Source organism: Netta rufina, assembly GCF_964035555.1.
Source record: "Netta rufina genome assembly, chromosome: 4".
NCBI lineage: Eukaryota > Metazoa > Chordata > Aves > Anseriformes > Anatidae > Netta > Netta rufina.
Window position 1 is genome coordinate 65,235,031 of NC_140127.1, and position 18,908 is coordinate 65,253,938.

An 18,908-nucleotide genomic window follows, 5' to 3' on the forward strand; every position below is an offset into this window, starting at 1 on the left:
TTGGATGGTGTGTGCGTGTCTTCATTTTCTTTGGCTGCTGTATATAACTTAGATACAACATGCCACTTAGGAATTAAATGTTCTGAAGAGAGAGCTTGAGGTATCTAATCTGGGAGTCCTTCTCACTGCAGTATTTTTTCCTGTTTTGTATTGGAAAAAGCATTAAAAAAATACTGTATGTGTATTTTTAAACAAAAGAACACATAAGACAGCCAAAGCGAATCTAACAAGTTTAGCCCCCCCTTTTATTTCTGTAGAAAATGTCATGATCTCAGTCCAGAAATCAATTTGTAATGACAACTTCGTGTTTGGACCGTTATAAGACCGGGTTTTATATAGCATGTACTAGGAGACGTGGACTAGCAGACTTCCTGCTTTGAACTTGTGCTCAGCCATCAACTGGTCTGTGGCTGACTTCTGCTTTTAGAAAAACTGTTTGTGGCACGCAGCTCCGTAGCTGGACATATGTGAGAGCAATACAAACATACGTATTTGAGAAAATAGGGGGAAATAGTTGCTCTGAAAGGAACTTGGGTGAATACTTTCATTCACATGTGTGTGCCAAGCTTTGCCTTCTTTAAACTTCACAATTGGAATATTCAAACTCATCTTGATAACAAATTATTTTGAATTCTTTTAAGTAGTACAGCGAAAGGAGTTTCATTGTGTTCATTGATGATTGATGAAAGAGTTAAATATGATCAACGAGGCCTATAAGTTTTTGTATCTAACTTAGCATTAACTCTGCCTATCTTAACGAATTTGTTTCCAATATAAATAATGCTTCTATCATGCCAACAACACTGAATATTGTAGGCAGCAGTTGCTGCTGTCCATGGCAGGGCAGGCTTTAAATGCATGAGCTGTGCCTGCAGAGGAGCGCAGGTGCTGTCCGCAGTGCAGATGGAAAGGTCCCGTGCCTCCCAGAGAGCCGGTCTTGCCAGGATTCCTCATCAGTAACTCACTCTTTTCCTGCTAGCAGCTGCATATTTAAATATCACCAATGAATTCATCATCATGTTTAGCATCTCCATTTTTCTCATGACCCATGAAACCAGCAGCAACAAAATGGTAAGGTTTTGGGTAAATTAAACTTACCTGATAGCTGCAGCTTCATACAAAAAGATCCCCTTTCCAGCGTTCAAATTGCTCTCAATACGTATGTTAATATGCAAGTGCTAATAAACTTTTAAGCTACCTATAGGCTCAATACGATTGTAATAGGACTTAAAGGAAAGATAAAGCTGTCAGAGTTGGCTGTGGAGATAAAGTGAGTGGCAAAACTTTGGTTTCCCTGCCCTACTTCATCATTCCCTCCCTATAGCATCACCTGCAAAGAACGCGCTGTGGACGTGGACTGAGAGCAGAGACTTCCATGCACGCTGCCTTTTCCTACCTGACAGCTTTCTTGCAGAAGTGTTTCTGGAAGACCTCTACCTCTTGCTGTCATTTCTTTGCTACTGTAGAACCCGGTCAATCCTAGACCATGAGGAGGTGTGAAAGCTGTAGAAAGCCTCTTTAATTGTCACCAGGCAGCAGGGTCACTTTTATTAACATTAGCAATGTCTGTGTAATATTGCAACGATTCATATTCACATAAAGGTTTTAGGAATCATCATAGTTGTTAATGAAGAAGGCTTCTCTGCCCATCATTTCTGCGTAGACATTTTTCCCACTACAAGAAAGCAGAGACACAGCGACATGTAGCTGCTTCCCTTACTGCACAGAACTGAGTATTCTCCAAATCCTATTTTTCTGAAATCCTATTTTTCTGCTTTCTTCTATACTCGATCTAAACAATTAAGCATGCTAAAAAGTAGAGGTGATAATGTTTTCATTTCATCTCAGTGCTTTTCTTTATTGTAGACAAGGAAACACTCTGGCAAATGGCACTACAGTGTAGTCAGGGTACTGAGAGCAAGTACATAAGCACTGGAATAGACTGCCTAAAAAATTAGCACTACCTCCCCCATTAGAGACTTTTAGGAACAGGTTAGACAAATGTGTCAGAAATTTTGCAGGTATGTATGCATACATCTTGCCTTAGGGGAAAAAGGAGGAACAAAATGAGCTCTAGAGCTCTGTGAATCCTCTTTCCATAGACACAGCTTATATCCAGAGGAGCTTTTAAATTGACTCATAAAGAAACAAACAAACAAACAAACCCACACATTAGATTGTCTGTGGGACATTAAATCTTGTGCAGTTTTTCCTTTATTCATCCCAGTAGCTTGCATTTGAAAAAAGTACAACTTGTGTTTAAAACCCAACTTCCAAGGAATAACTTGCCTCATAATCCCTACTATGGTAGGCTACCCTGATCCCTTCTACATGCAGGACAGAAATAAGTGAACATCTGAACATCTCCTTTATTGGTATTGCATGTTTCTTTTTCACTCCTAGTGCTCATCAGTAGGATTTTACTCTTTCTCTCTTACACTTTTTTTTTCTGTTCTGTAACTTCCGATTTCTGTACTGATGTTTGGCTTATAACTGTCTTCACTTTGAGATGGGATTTTAGCCCTTACTCTATTGATTCTGGAACCTTTATCTATTTGACAACAAAGTCATCTTCTCATTCATGCTGTTAAAATATTTTTCTTCCCTTTTCCCTACAATCCTATTCAAGACAGAAATATCAAGTCTTTTGAAGCACTACAGTTCCATAGAGGATATTAATTGGATCTATCTGCCTAAATTGAGTATTACTTTATTGCATTCAACATTACTAACCCTAGACAACAACTGATTTTTGTTCAGTACTCGCTTCTTTCCTAGCAAGTTCCAATAGAAAGTTACCATACGCTGGGTGCAATGCCTTTTGTGTTACAGAATTAATCTATTTGCTTTTAGAAACACAATTTAAATTGTGCTGAGAAACTTAATACAAGAAGCAGCATTTTTAGTATGTATAGTCTTCTTCCTTCACACCTTTTTACTCATTTTGTCTTTCCTAAATAGCTTGTTGACAACATGCTATTCATATTCATCACGTACACATGATTTCAGTAATATCAATCCAAAAGTGCTGCAAAGTCTCACAGTACCTTCTCCTAGTTTTCTTTTTCTTGTTGTCTCATGGATGGGAGCTTTAAACCATAAAAGTCTGTTTTTACCCAGTGGTAACAAAAGGATGAACGTTAATGGCAGTTACAGACCTGGTTTCACTTTCCTCATCCTTTTGCATTTATCAGAGTTAAATTCCTATAGAAGGAGTCATCCTTTGGGGAGAATAACACGGCAGCTTCTCAAGCTGTTCCCAACTCATCCCAAACCTATTGAACTGTTTTGGTGGACAGACTTGCCTCTGCTAGTAGGAAAGCCCATACAGGTGGTGGCTGTGCTGGAAATGGACTGCTGCCAAGCACAGATGTACAAAAACCAGGCAAATATTAGTTTGGTGAGAGCAAAATTAATTTGTGATGACTTTGAAGAACAGCATAATTATTCTCCATTTGTCAAAAACATCACCATTTGCTTGTCAGGTGATAATTTTTGATCAAATCATCTTAGCTACAAGTCAGTGTAGGAAACGTGAATTCACTGTTCCCTTTTCCTGTGCCACAAAACAGGCATTAGTTACTTACCCATACGTACAAGCAATTCTGTAAAGCAAGGAGGAAAAAGATCAATGTCTCATTTTCCGTTCTGACACTCACCTTCAAGAGTGACCTTCTCTGTCTCTGTGCCCGATGGACCGTATGTATCAGAGATTATCCATCTCTTGTTATACTCAGCACGCTTGCTCTCTTGCTTGCATGAGCTAAAAAAAAACTACGTTAAATGACAGTGATGGGAAATCCAGGCAGGGGTTGCTGATCAGCTGGTACACAATGCTGTGTGAATGCTGGATCTTCACAACATGTAAACCTTTGGTTAACTGGAGAAGAAATATTATGGTGAGATTTCTACTAGTTTATGACAGAGAATTGCTGACCTCATGCTCATGACCATGAAGCTCAGTTTAGCTGTCTGAAACCCGCTTGCATCATACTTGGCTTGCAATGAATGAAAATACAATCTTGACAGTTCCCCCTACTTCTTTAAAAGTTTTCTCAATTGCAAAATTGTTGAAGCTTCAAAACAGAACTGAAAGAGTAAGCAGAGAATGATTTCCCACCATCTATAGGCTAAAGAAGCACGAGGGGAGCTTGCACTTCCGTTCCTTAACTCTAAAAAAACAAGGTAAGGACTGTTACTTTGCATACTTTTTCCATAGCCATGTATATTTTGGAGAAATTGTTGAGACAGAACAGAGCACACGAAACCCTTCCTGCTTTCTTGCAGAGTAACCATAAAACTGGTGCATCTAACTGATGGTCTGGATATGGCAGGGCTTTTGAAACACGTTTTCTAGAAATTAAATTCTAAATTCTAGCACTAAGCTATTATTAGACCACTTCGATGTTTTTTGCCTGCTAGGTGAACATCAGTTACCAGTCCCAGGCTGCTCTGTCCAGTGCTTCATTTCTACCCAGCAGCTGCAGGCAAAACACTCTTGAACTTTAAAACATTTTGTCCCAGAATTTTTACAAACCTAAATATTTATTTTACAGGCTTACCTGACTCTAAGTCAATGCCAGAGCACTGATGATAACCATCGTGACTGGTCAGTGTGAATGCTTCTCAGGGATTTTTTATTTTTGCCCTTCTCAGTGTGCCAGGCCACTCAAAATTATGGTGAAGGCTGAACATATTTGTACTTGGGTTTATGTTTCAGTTCACATTTCACTGTTTTAAGAAGTATTTAGTAGGTTCCAAATAATTCAGGAAGGATACAGCTCATCTAGTACCAAAAAACCTCAAGCTACTGCAAACATTTTTCCTGTATCCTCTGTGGTCATGTCACTTTATGCAAATTTCTGTTTTTCAAACTACTTAAGCAGTCGAGCAGGTTTAGACACAAAAAACACTAACAAGCACATGACATGTTAGCAAAAAATACAGCACCAAAGCTGACTTTTTTATCATGCTTTTGGGGGTTTACTTACAGTCCAACTAAAAAAATGAACAGGCCATTTCTCAGCCTGCCCTTCAAGATGAAGTCCTTTAAATGTTGCACAGCAGAAAAACAAAGGTTGCTAAAGCACTCCTTTGATCTTAGTTATGCATTTATGCTTCCTGTACCTGGTAGTACCTGTTCAGCTTCCTTTTAGCAATTAGGACACCCCACACTTCCATGAAGGCTAACAAAGCTGTATTTAGTCACATAATTTCAGCCCTTCATCCATACAGAATAATAATACACAATACTTGCAGAGAGAAACTACATTACCTCTGATGGGGGCAGCCTTAACAGAACTAATGCTAACTGTTGCTGGAAAAAGTAGACTTTTGCTAGTAGCTCACAACAACCAAAATGCTGCTACTCATTTCAACTCAGTATATGGTCATTCACAAGTACTAAAGAGTATATATTTTACACTGACTAGGCTGTGGTTTTCTGCAAGCATTTTAAGGCTGACCCTGGTATTTTTATGCTGCCTAGCAGAGTGGGATCCTGGTTGTTCTAACACGTGTCTTCAGTGCAGAGAACAATATGATTTTTGTTGTGAGTAGGTGTCAAGAAGTACACCAGCTGAACAGGAGGAGTCATCAGTGGGTTGGAAATGGAAAAATTCACTAAAATAAATCAGTTTAAAATGGGCATTTCAAGGCAAGATTTCAAGGCATTATGACTGTTAGGGCACAACTCTGCTCTTAAGTACTGACACTGAAAGACTTTACGTACCTTGGTTACTTTCAGCTACTGCTGAAAGATTTCTTATGGCAGACTTTTTTAAAGTTTCTTCATCCTAAATAAAATTGCAAAGATAGGAGTGTAAGTAATTAGTGCCTTTGGAGACACTTCACAGATACAGAATTCATGACTACGTACTCTCATTCTGTTATTTACTGTAGGACCTAACAACTTTGACCAAAGATAGATGATACCATGGTGACGGTACGATCTTCTAGCTGCTACAAAAAGAGAGATTGATTTCCATTCTCAAAAACAAAAGGAAAATATTAATACTGAAAAAGGAATTGGTTTATCTTCCAACATAGTATCTCTTGCATAAACTATATACATATAACGTTATACTATAACTCTATATTATAGTGTTTCAAAGGAGTTTTTCTTTTATTTACTCTGTTATAAAGGTAATACAAAAGCTGTCTTACAGAGGTTGGTATGATTTTCTAAGATAAGGAAAAATGTGACATTTTAATTGTTTCATATTCTTTCTGATATTCATCTTACAAATCCAGCAGAACAGAGCCTCAAATTTATCTCTCTCTGAACCATGCAGAAGTATAATTTTTGGTTGTTGATGATAAGTGCCTTCTTCTCATCTTGATAATGTGCTAATTCTCATCTTGATACCATGGGATTGCTGTCAATGGGGTCACAGTGGCAAGTACTTCAGTACAAGTTCACCTCAGACTGACAATTTATTCAGGTGTAACTTGCCCACATCAAAGCTCAAATAATTGTGGCTTTGCTCTTCTTGTTATTTAACTAATTACATTAATACAAGTTCAGATATTCCTGCGTTTGCTCCATTCAAACTTCCAGCTTTATGGTAGACTCAACACGTGTGAGTGAGATTATGAGAAGTTCGTATTTACATACGCTCTTAAGGTGGATGACTGCTTTGCTACCTTAATGTATCTTAACATAATCTATAGACATGATCACCTAGAACCTTTTTTTCTGGGGAAAAAAAAAAAAAAAAGGATGCATTTCAAACATGAGAAGGAAACATGAGCTCTACTCCTGTGAGGTACTGAGTGCTTCTGACCCCTTTGATTCAGTGTGTGGGTGCACTGAGAGTCGTGTTGGTGATGCAAACATCTGAGCACTTTGAGATGGGTTAAAGAAGGCAAATAAAGCTAAGAGAATGGAAACATAAATATACACATGCTGGAATACCATCCATCATCCTAGAGCCTCAACTTCTGGCATTATGGCCCGGTTCCACAGAAATACGGATGCACTCCCAGACCGACACTTCCCACAGTACCAAACTAGTGTAAAACACCAAATTTTGTTTCCCTCTGAAATCCAGCCCGCTGGCATCTTCTCCCCGGGGGCCATCCCACCACCACCTCACAGCCCCCTGCCTCGGGGAAGCCTTCGGTACAAGAGAACCCTCCCAGGGGAACCCTCTCCAGGGGAACCCCTCCTCGTTGCCCCCTCAGGTCGACCCCACAACCCGGCGCGGCCGGGGCTGCGCCTGAGGCGAGCCCCCGCCATGCCTCCCCGGGTCCCCCCCTTCCCCATGGCTGGAGGCGCCTCAAAATGGCGGCCAGCGGCCGCCTCCCCCGGGTGCCAGCCCGCCTCCCACCGCGCAGGCGTTCCCTCGGCCGGCGGGCGGTGCTGGGGCTGGAGGAGGAGGAGGAGGAGGAGGAGGAGGAGGAGGAGGAAGAAGCGAAGGAGGAGGAGGAGGAGGCAGGGAGAGCGGGGAGTCCCGTCAGGAGCTCGGCACCTGTCCCGCCGGCGCAGCCAGGTGCCGTGCCCGCCGCGGGGGCGGGCGCCATGGGAGGCTCGGCGCTGCCCGCGGAGGGGACCCGGCGGGCGAGGGCTGCGCCGCTTCCCCTCCGCTGAAGCCGCCGCTCCTCCTCGGGGGCCGGCGAGGGGCGATGGAGCAGCCGCCGGCCGCCTCCTAGTGCCGCAGCGGGGAAGGGGCGGGCATGGCCCAGCAGGAGCAGAGCGACGGAGGGCAGCGCCGCACCGGTGAGGCGTCCAAGTTTCTGCGCGGCTCTGCCCGGGGCTGGCGTGAGGCAGGGCACGGAGCGGGGACGGCTGCGGGGACGAGGGGACGTGGGGGGGGTCCCAATGGGGGACGGGGTCCCTGTGGCACCTGGCCCCGGGTGACCGGGCCGGGGTCTCCGGGGCGGCTTCTCGGGCCCTTAAAAAGTTGGAGGAGCTGCACAGCCCTGTGGGGTGGGCTGGAGGCCTTAGGGGAAAGGCGGAGGTTGGTTGGCTGGTGCTGTGTTTTTTTTTTTTTTCTTACCTTTTTTTTTTTTTTCATTATTATTATTTCATCAAGGCCACCGGCTAGGAGCCGTTCGCAGCGCCGAGGCAGACCTAAGGCTTGTGGAAAGGGAACAACTTTCATCTCTCCAACCCAAGCCTCTTAGGCGATTCCCGGAGACCAAACACTGAGGGACCTCGCAGCGGGGCTTGAAGTTCTTGCTGCCAACTTAACGCTGGCCTCGCATTTTTGACTAATACTGGGGGTGTTAAAAAAAAAAAAAAAAGGCCCTGTAAACTGCTTCTGGAGCGGAGGCTTCAGTAAAACACTGTGACTCAGTTGTGCTGCCTGCCTGCTGCAGCAGCAAGGTGGGAAAGCCCTCAGCAGTTTGCCTCTGAGGTGCTCTGCTCAGCAGCACAGCTCGCCCTTCCTGAGGGGAGCCGGCTGGGAGAGGGATAAACACCCGCTCAGTGCAAAACCCCAAGTCGTTTCTTGTCTTTTTGCCGTCACGGTCTTGGCAGCGATCGCGTGTGTAGCTGTAATCGCTGTCTGTCCTGGCGGTGTGGGAAGCCGAGCTGTTTTGTAGCCTCAGGAGTGCTTCGCTGCTGGCAGCGCTGGGGCTGCTAACGTGTGAGCACAGCCTGAGCCGGGGAGAGCTCCAGCAAGCACGGCTGGGGCTGGTGCTCCCCAGCCCTTGGTAGCAGTCATGTACAGCCTGTTTCTTTTTGATACATCAAGAAATGCTGCATGAAGAGTTTAAACCTTTCACTTAAAAAAAAAAAATCATTTTAAGAAGAAAAAAGCAGTTGTGAGTTTCTGCAATTGAGGAAGTTCCTCACCCTAAAAATTAAAAAAAAAAAAAAAAAAAAACTGGCAGAGAGATGTGCTGAGGAGACGAGGTGATAAAAATGTTAACCCTTTTATAACTGAGCGGTATACGTAAACCATTCTTCTTCTTCCTGCGAGGCAAGGAGATACAAAGGCAGGTTCTTGGGCTGCTGTCATACCGTACCTTCTAAACAAGTTCTTTGTCGAAGGCACGTTGCAAGTCCCTGCAAGTTTAAAAGAACTTGACTTGTGTTGGCTTCTTTCTGAGCTTTGCATTATTCTAACAGTTTGATGGTGTTAACATTTTTATTAAGAATTTACAATAAAACAGGTCAAAAAAACTATGGTATGTGTTTTAGAAGTTACAATCAATTGTGACTTCCTCCTGCAGCATGGCTGGGTGACGTGGAAAGTCACAATCCGTTGCAGAGCTCTGCTGTTGTCAGGACATGCTTTCTTACGTGCCTTGAGCAGAATCTCAGTGACGTAGGGCCATATGGACAGCCTTACAGGCTTGGACCAAAACCCACCTACCAGACAGAAAAAGTTACCTGTGAGAGAAGCCAGTAAGCAGGGCTAATGTTTAATGATGTTTTCCTGAGGCCCTGACACTTGCAGTTCAAGGATTTCCTGAGCTTCTTTGCATGTAGGAATCTTTAGTGATTTTTTTTTTCTTTTGTGAACTTACATGTAAACTCCTAGGATCAGACAGGGTGCTGTGGCAAGGAGTTGTGCAGCTCACGTACCCATTGCAAGAATCCTGATCTTAATTCTGGGCTTGGCTACAACTCTGACTTTCTTTGGTGCCCCATAGCTCTTAATGCAGGAGAAGTTAATGTGTAAACGACCCCTACCTACTTTGTCCTTGCTACTTGTGGCCTCTGTTGTGTTCTTTTATCTCCCTTTCTCTCATTATCTGCCTTCTGGGAGGTTAACACTAATGAGATCATGGCTCCTGTAAGATACAGGATGTTAAGGAAGACTTTACATACATTAATTTTATGCAGATATATTACCACCTAAATAAGTCATGGGGATTGTGGATGTTGTGCAGATGAAATGGCTTATTGTTTTTCAGTAATTTATTATACTAATAATACTTCATGACCGTGTTTATCATGGTAATAATGTTACAATAATGTGACAGTACAAGATGATTCACGGCAAGAAGTTAGTACTGGAGCACGCAACACTCCGAATGTTTGGCATCAGTTGTCAATTTTCGCGCTTGCCAGCGGAGCAGCTAAAATAAGGAATATAAATACCGCTACATCCTTAAAAGCGATCCTACAACAGCCTAGTGCAAAATGAATCAGGGAGTCCTCATGTATGTCTCTGCCAGCTGATCGCATCTCAAGTTTTCAGTCAGAGCCCTTGATGAGTACTTCAAAGCTTCTCACGGTTTCGCTGAACAGTGTAAAATCTTTGTAGCTTGTTGCATAATTTGCTCCAGCGAGCTACGGCTGTTATGTACTTCTGCATTTGCTGTTTGCCTGTTTAAAGAATCTCTTCCTGTTAAATTTCCTCCTTAAAAAATTATCAAGCCAAGTCAAAACAGCTTCAGCACCCCGCATGGGAGTTTATTTTCACTTCCCTTTGAACTCTCGTTTCCAGAGTTGTTCTGCCTCTTGAGCTGCTGCATGTCCCAGCTCTTGCCAAGGCTGCTGGAATGCTTACGGTTTGTAAGCTTAGTCAAGAAGAGCCGTGCAAATAAACGAAGGACTGGCGCCTGCTTATGCAAGTTACTGAGCAGAAGTGAAGGCAGTCAGTGGAGGAATTTGTTATGGGAACGTGTTTGTACCATTTACCCAAACGTCGTCAGTGTTGTTCCTGGCTCATTGCATTCCTTAACTTTATTTTCTGGATGTGTTAATGAGTTGTGGGAAAGCAAACGTCTGCATCCCTGCTTGTCAAATTCTGTCTGTGTGTGCAGAAGTGCCGGGCTGGGTGAGCTCTTGGTTTAAAGAGCCGTGTAATGTCTCTGAAGGGATGGGTGAGCACGGGGAAGAGAAAACAGTCAAGTGAACTTTAGAAAAATAAGTGAACCCAAGCAGGAAGGTCTAAGAGCAGAAGATTCAAGTGTATGCAATAGTAATTGTATCTAATTTATGTCATATTTGTATGCTTTCAATACCACAGTTGACTTCAAGAGAGAGAATGGTTGGCCTGCTGTATTCAGGAATTGTTATTTAAGGTTTTTGTTTGCTGACCCTTGCAATTTTAACTTACTGACCAGAGAGGTTCATAATGTATGCATCTTTATGCTAGCTAGCTGAAGGCATTACTTCTTAAAATTGCAGAGGATGTAAACTTCTCCAACTGTGGAAATGTGAAAAAATAAAAGTTGCTATAGCAACTCTATCAGCAAAGTGTACATCTGCCCAAGCTTTTCAGTCAAAACAGTAAGTTTGAAACCTTGCTTATCCAAAAGCTTAGATGATTGCTGCAGTAATTGATTTGCATGGATGGTACGTAGTTGGCTGTTAGAAAGTTCTGGAAATGCCCAAAAGATGGGATAACCAGAGGGGTTTTTACTTGGCTTCTTCCTTAATTTTAGGAGTGAATGGAGTGATGGATCCTGTGGTGAACAGTGTCTGGAGCTCAGTTAAGGAGTTGGTATAACCTGAGAGTTAGGTTTGGATTCACAAACTTTTAATGTGGCTAAGTGCTGAGGGGAAAATCTTTACAGTTTGTAGAAATGGAATATGTTTGAGAAGTGATCCTGCTCACTGCCTGCCTGCAGCACAACTCCAGAGTGCCTCGCTGGGCTCAGATCTAAGGCCAAACGATGCCTCAGACCCTGGCGTTTGGCAGGGCTGAGGGGCTGCGAGCCAAAGGTTGGGAACTGCTCGGAGGAAGCAGTTTTCCTGAATGAGTTATTTGTTGAACGGGGGGAACCTCCTAGAGGACAACTGGCACCTTTAATTAAGTGCTGTGCTTCGGAGAGAACAGAGACCTGCAGCAGGAGGCCCGGCTTCAGGAGCTGGAGAAAAATCTGCTTAGAAAGAGCCGTTTGCAGGATGGGAGGGAGGAGTGTTCACTGCTTCACACCTCGCACAGAAAGTGTTTCGGAGGGAAGAAACTGCAGCAATATGTGCACACTTCTTCTGCCAGCTGATGTAATTACCTTGCAAACTTCGGCAGTGCTGGACATAGTTTAGCTGTTTGTACAGAACCACGTGTGTGATGCCATTGTCACAACCACCTGGTGTGTTAAAGGGTCAGTAGTGGTGCAGATGGGGAGTGCAGCGGTCCCTGTGTGCAGTAAATACAATAGATGTACAAGTGTCAGTTCGACTGTACGTGCACTGATGAAGTGCATCATGTGCGTTGTCAAAACGTTGCCTGCATGAATAACTTCATAGCTGTTCAGGTTCTGCATCTTTTGCTTAGTGCAGAGCTTGTATAGTATGGGTTCTGTTTGAGTGACAAATCTATTGGAAGTTTTATGGTTTCCAGAAGAAAGCTGAGAAATTCTGTTTAAATGCACACTTTGTAATTTTAGTCTAAGTTGTAAAGTGTGTGAAAAAAATGTTTATAGGTCCTACACATCAGTAAATATGCATTTCTGACTATGTAAAAACCAATCTCCAATTTCTGAATTAATATTGACGTGGAACATTCAAGTACTGCAATTTTCGTAGCGTGTAATTTCACTCTCAGGAGATGGATGTGGAGCGATCACTGGCACACAACTGTTGAAGAAAAGCTTTTCATGCTTGACATTTTCTAGGAGCCTAAATTAAGTTGCCATTGTCCTGCTTGTTCAGGCAGGGGGAAGGGACATTAATTATCTGCAGCAGATGAATAACTTTTAATTACAGAGCCTAATCTATGACAGGACTGAGTGTAATTAAAAAAAAAAAAAAAATCTCCCTGCAAACTCATAATCTTGTCTTTTCTTCCTTTTTAACCAGTTACAACTTGGCCCAAGACAAGTGACGTAAATTTATCCAACTCCTTAAATGGTTTGAGCTTGATGGGAATTCTGGACGCAAAAGTTGGCAGCGGTATCCAGGGTCTTCAAAGCTTGAATTCAAGGGCCCCAAGATCTCTCTCGTTGCCTGAGTACGGACCTGGTCAGCCCTCCAGTGCTTTAGAAGATTGCCATAGCCTTAAATCCGTGGATTCCGGCATTCCAACTCTAGAAATCGGAAATCCAGAGCCCGTTCACTGCAGTGTGTTAAATGTGAAGAGAAAGCAGTCAGAACCTGAGATTGTGCCTGACAGAGCTTTTCAGAGCGCGTGCACGCTGCCGTCTTATGTGCCTCCACCTTCTCTGACTGCTGAACATGATCACGCTGTGCGAAAATCCTCTACTTTTCCAAGAACTGGGTATGACACCGTCAAACTTTACAGCCCAACTTCAAAAACTCTGAATCGAAGCGATGATATCTCTGTCTGCAGCGTTTCCAGTCTTAGCACAGAACTGTCAACGACTTTATCTGTTAGCAACGAAGACATTTTGGACTTCGTGGTCACAAGCAGTTCAAGTGCGATTGTGACTCTTGAGACTGACGAGGCGCACTTCTCGGATGTTACCCTGAGCTCCACGAAGGAGAGCAACGATCAGAGTCAGCAGGAGTGCTGCCAAGAGACAGACGGGGACAGTAAGCGAAAAATACTGGGCCCTTTCACTAACTTCTTCGCCAGGTAATGCTTCTGTAAAATACATTTCTCTGAACAATGAGAGTAAACGAGACCATAGGAGGAATGTCTGGGATATTTTACTCTGTCAGAGAAAACAGCTTGCTATTTTACTGTAAAATGGCATTATGAACATAATCGGTATGGTCTGAATAAGTAGGCCAATATTGCTTACTAAGGCTTTGAATCCTGCTCAGTATTACCTTTAGGATATACAGAGGCATTTTAAATCTTCCTAAAAGATTCCTTCTGTGTTACAGGAAAAGGAGATCTCAAAAAGGGTTTTCTTCCAGGCTTCTCCAGTGATGCCTTCAGAGTTTTGGCCAAGGTCCTTAACCTCATGTTCCATAAATAGATAAATATAGGTAGGATACATACCTGTATGGAAGAGCTCTGACATCTGGGGATTTATAGGTGGTCTGGTCGTGGTGGAGCGTTTTACTGACCGGTGCATGAAGTTTAAAACACAAATGCTCGTCAAACATCCTGACTGCTGTGATTCTTCCCAACCTCAGTGGCAGTTTTGTTAATACCTTGTTTCCTTTGGTCTGGTGTGGAGTGGGAACACCTGATGGGGAATTCTGGCACTCAGTTGTTGAAATGAGATCACTGACCGCTCAAAGCAGGTACGTGACCTGCTAAACATGGCTTTAGTATGAATGATAGCGTGTTAAATGCAGATGCTCCTTAGGTAAGTCAAAATGGTGATTGAGGAAAAGGACTGTTCTGCTTTTGTTTGTTTGTTTAAGGCCTTGCAAATGCCTCTTATTTTTAGGACATAACATCTGAAGTATGTTATATTTCAGAGGAATGATTCCAGAAGTAAACCGAAGACATTAAGCAGTGTTGACTGTGTCTAACCTGTTTTGAACACATTTTCCTCAGTTAATCTCTTTTTCCTCAAACTTGTGTTTTGCATGAGACGAAGAGGCGATAAAATGCTTACAGAATTGGCAAACGTCACTCTTTGAAAGGCTGCCTTAATTGCAAAGCTCAAGAGAAGCAGTTCCTGTAGATTCACTAAAACTGGCTGAAGCTGTCATTGATTTTCGTGCTTAGGTTGAAGTTACAGTAGAAAACCCTGCAGCAAGCTCCACTTATCAGTCCTGTTTGAGGTGTTAAAGCTCTTGCGGACCTCTGTCTGTGTGTTGCCATGGGACCAGACTCAATTCTGAAGCAAGAGGTTTCTTGGCACTTCAAAGTGTGAACTTTTGTTACCCGTTCTGGTAGCACAGCTGCTAACTCTAACAAATGCTGTCCTTCAGCCTGGAGGGAGCGCCATGGAACAGCAACACTTAGGCCCTGCATGAAGGAGGGCATTTAACCGCTCCCCAACTCTTCCCATCCAAGAAACTAAAACCATCTGTCCAAATTCTGTTCTGCTGTGCTCTCCAGTGGTGTTACAGAAGCAGTGGCACTCAACTAGACAGCTTTTTAACCTGAATGTTTTCAGGTGCATTGAATTCCAGAGAACAAAGGACATCCTTATTACCTTATAAATGGGGGACAGGTCATCTTGGCCACCAGGTGATGTCAGCAGGAGAATATGAGGCTTAAATTCAAACTAGGTTATCAGCTTTGAAGTTCCAGCTGCTCTCTGTGTAACCTGACCTTTAATATCCATCCCTTTAACACCTGCTTTCTGCTCTGTTTTCAAAACAGGGCTGCTCGCTGTCTGTACTTGTACTCTGCATACCTGGATACTGTGCATCTGTTATCTTAGGTGATGCAAACTGGTGGTGTTTCACAGGTGTTGAACACACAGGGGACTCCTGAGTGTCCTCCTGCCCCACAGGGAATACTAAATACAGCTTATGTTGCCTACATAGTTAAGGACTAAAGCGTGCTGTTGCTAGTTTTTCTGGTATTTGCAACCTGCCGTCCCCGTGGTTCTACTTGCACCCTCTAATGATCTTTGCAGGATTTGGAGTGGTGTCTGGAACGAGTGCTTTGCTGAGAAAGGAGCTGCTTGGAGTAGTTCGTTAAAATAAATAAATAAATAAAATAAAATAAATGCTGAGGTGACCAGTATAAACCAAGTCCCTGAGAGGAGCATGGTTTCAGCACCTGGCTTTGTGCTGAAAGGACAAAGTGAGTGTTAAACATCTAAGCCTTCCCTTTCAGAAACCAAGGATGAACTTATGGCAGGAGAAAGCCAGACTTTTGGCCTTGCTCAGTGCACACTTGTGTGCAGGGTGGATGAACGGGCACCAGGGGCTCAGATGCAGCCTTTCCACCTTCCAGCAGCCTGATGGCAGGGCACAAGGGAGGCATTTTTAGCCTTCCTTGGGTCTCTGGAGGTTTTCCTGCACGATGGGATGTGGATTTCAACTGCTGTGGGCTGCGATGAGTCAGCTGAGGTTTTGCCCAAGTTGTTGACATTTGGTAAAAGGAGCAACCTCGCTTCTTGAAGCAGCAGCTGTGCTTGTGTTGAGCCCTGTCTGTCAGCGGAGCACGTGTTAGGTTCTCCGAACTTGTCGAGACTGAAGTTGTGCTGGATATGTCAGTTAAGATTTGCTGCTGCCAGTAGACATAATAGTGACAAAAAAGAGAGTCCTCCAGTGCTTGGTCACATGTATGGAAGGAGCTTAGATATCACTGAAGGTAAATCTTCCACAGGGTCAAGAAAATGCATAGGGGAGCATCTGCTTTAGGATGTAATGTTCTCTCTTAGCACTCCGTAGATCTGTTTTTCCCTGTATATGTGTGTTTGCACATGCAGTGCATGTGAGGTGGTGTGCTCCCTGTCAGCTGGGGCAGTATGGGTCCTGTTAGCAAGCTGAGGCAGTGATAGGAACTAAGTTAGAGTGGAGATGGAGGCCAGGAGAGCCCCGCTGGCTGCCCATCAGTCCTGGCACTGGGGATGGAGCTCACCTGCCCTACCTTAAGCACTGCGATGGAGAAAGTTTCCTGGACTTCTGATCCTCAATGCTGTCTCTTCAGCAGCTGGAGACTTTGACAGGTCTGGCGGTTTCCTCGGGTTGTTACATGCCTCCTTGGGTGGGGCAGGGAGGTGCAATGAAAGAGAGGCCGCGTTCCTGCGTGTCCACACACAGCCCTCCCGAGAGAGCCTACGGCATCCCAGGTACCAGCTGGGCGCGCTGGTAGCGGCTGTCATTAGGCTCCAGGTTAGTACGTGAGGAAGCATTACAGCAGCTTTCCGAAGCAATAATCCTGCCTGCTGACAGAGAAACCTGACGTCTTGGTGGTTTTCAGGTCATGGGTGCTTGGATCAGCCCTGTAAGGCCAGGGGTCCTTTGCATAAAGCATGAGTTTGAATTCATTTCCTACCTACATTCAAATTAAGGAACCTGGTTTGAGAAACAGCGTTAAGAAATAATTGGCTGGGGGACTGAGGAGTCAGTGCCTTGTCTGTGCCTTTGCCCAGGTGACCCCCGGGAGCACGGGTTAATGAATTCCACCTTTGGACTTGGCTGCGGTACAGTACTGCTGAAACGGGCTTTTAAGAGGCTCGCTTTTAAAGCAGCTTTGAGTCAGGACCATTGTGATTGTACTGCACAAGCTGTGTGTTTCATTCCTCATTTTGGACAGCGAGGGTGAGGCTCTTTATAGTTACACACGGAGTTTTTCTAGGACTCTGGTTAACTGACAAGCCATGCAGCTCCTTTTTAACAGAATACAGGAATCCTAAACACTGTGCTTAGTCCGCTGCTGTGAATATTCTCTGTGATTCCTGGAACCTGGATCCTCTTTCAGGCTGCTCCTAGAAGTTTTTGATCCAAACATTCCAAGAAGCAAGATCTCAGGAAACTTTTTGCAGAGAACAGGGGCTATACAAAATAGAAAGCTTTGAGGAATATTATGTTTTACTGTTTTCAAAGAATTTCTGTGAGAGAATTTCTGAAGCAGTATTGGCATTATATCCCATACACAGAAGCATAAACTTGTGGCCTTACTTGTAGTCTGCGATGAAAAAGGGCTTAAGTTTCAAAAGAGTAAGTACTGGTTTCAGCATTAAGTCTAAAGTCATGTGAATTTTATACATCTCATACGCACACGTGTTTTGAGGTGGCTGGTCATGTAATTGGGAGCTCTAAACCTGAGGAACTGGGTCTGTCAATACCAGTCCCTTGTGTTAATGAGTAGGACCCTTTCGTAATGCCTTTTAATGAGAGCACAGCATATGGTACAGCTCTAATTTCAATGTTAAAAGGAAGGTAGAACAACAAGGACCATCATAGTGGTGGTTACCCGCTTTCATCTTTCCAAAAAAAAAAATTCACTGACCACAGAAGGTAAGAGAAAGTATGAAAATGATTCTGATTGAGTAATCTGAACTTGTAAACTTTATATGTGGTGTTGTCTCCTCTTCTGGACATGTTTTGTGTTAAATGAAGACTATTAGACTAGAGGCTGCTCAGGAGGAGACCATCTGAGGAGCAGGACTGAAGTGCGTAGGAGGAGGAACAGAAGGAGCTGGCGGGGAAGGGTGTGTGTACACAGCTTTTAAATACAAATGCACAGAAAATCGCTGAGCTGCAGGTAGAGCTGTCCAGAAGTTGCAAGGAAAAGCTGCAGAAACCTGGCTCGGGATGGAGGGAGCCTGCGTGGGCAGGCTGGGGCTCACTGGTGCTGAGATCTGCCTGGCCCTGGGGGCTTGCCCTTCTGCTGGAGGCAGCAGAGGACTTTGGTGGCAGTTCTGTCCCTCCCCACTGCTTTATCTGGGTGCCTTCTGAGCTAACTGGTGTCAGCAATGGGCATCTGAAAAGGTTGAGTTGTGATTGTCCGGGGAGAGGTGTCAGCCTTCACAATTGGTGTTGGGTGCCCTTACTTGGAAGCTGCTTTGTCTGCATGACACAAAATGATAGTGGTCGACCCCTAGCCTGCATTTACTGTTGTATCTCTGTAGGACAAGCAAGTTACAGAATTGTCCTGAAATAAACACCCTTAAAGTGAATCTTTTGTAGGTGCGAAGTTGGAGTTCTGCAACAGTGACCTTTATTTCTGATAAAGAAAGATGAATGTTGTTAAAAACTGTGGTATAGTTTTCAGAGCTCCTGTCCTCTAATGCAGTGCATGCAGTAAGGAGCTTTGTCATGTGGCCTGTTTTCCACAAGGCGTTGAACTGTCCACATTAATTTTAATCCCTTTTTTCCCTCTTTATGCATGCAATAACGTAACTTCCATTTAGACTTGCTGTTCTGTTACTCCTCCTTTAAACTTTGCATTAAACCTGACCTGAGGGGCTGTTCTTCAGAATAAATGCAAGTTGCTTTTGGAGATAACATCTTCTTTATTTGAACTCCTGGTTGTGGGAAAGAGTTTTCAGATACTCAGCAGCAAAGCTAAGAGGCTTGCTGGTGCTCTTTGTTCATTATGGAAGTTAAATGAAAATTTGCACAGCGGTCCTTTGGGTTGTTGTTCGTATTTCTCACTAATGGCACAATAAGCGAGGACTTAATGCGATCCAATTATTATTTAAGATAAAGTCAAATGTAGATATTTCTTTTT

At 43.7% G+C, this 18,908-nt stretch overlaps 1 protein-coding gene across 1 annotated transcript in view; it reads left to right on the forward strand.

Moving 5' to 3' along the window:
* The first annotated feature begins 7,494 nt into the window (after positions 1 to 7,494).
* The window catches only part of TBC1D14 (TBC1 domain family member 14), a 64,616-nt gene continuing 53,202 nt past the window's right edge, over positions 7,495 to 18,908 (forward strand). The window contains exons 1-2 of the mRNA XM_084285885.1: positions 7,495 to 7,720; positions 12,707 to 13,442. Of these exons, the coding sequence (XP_084142011.1) occupies positions 7,678 to 7,720; positions 12,707 to 13,442 (779 nt within the window). The 5' untranslated portion in view covers positions 7,495 to 7,677. The remainder of the gene's footprint in view (positions 7,721 to 12,706; positions 13,443 to 18,908) is intronic.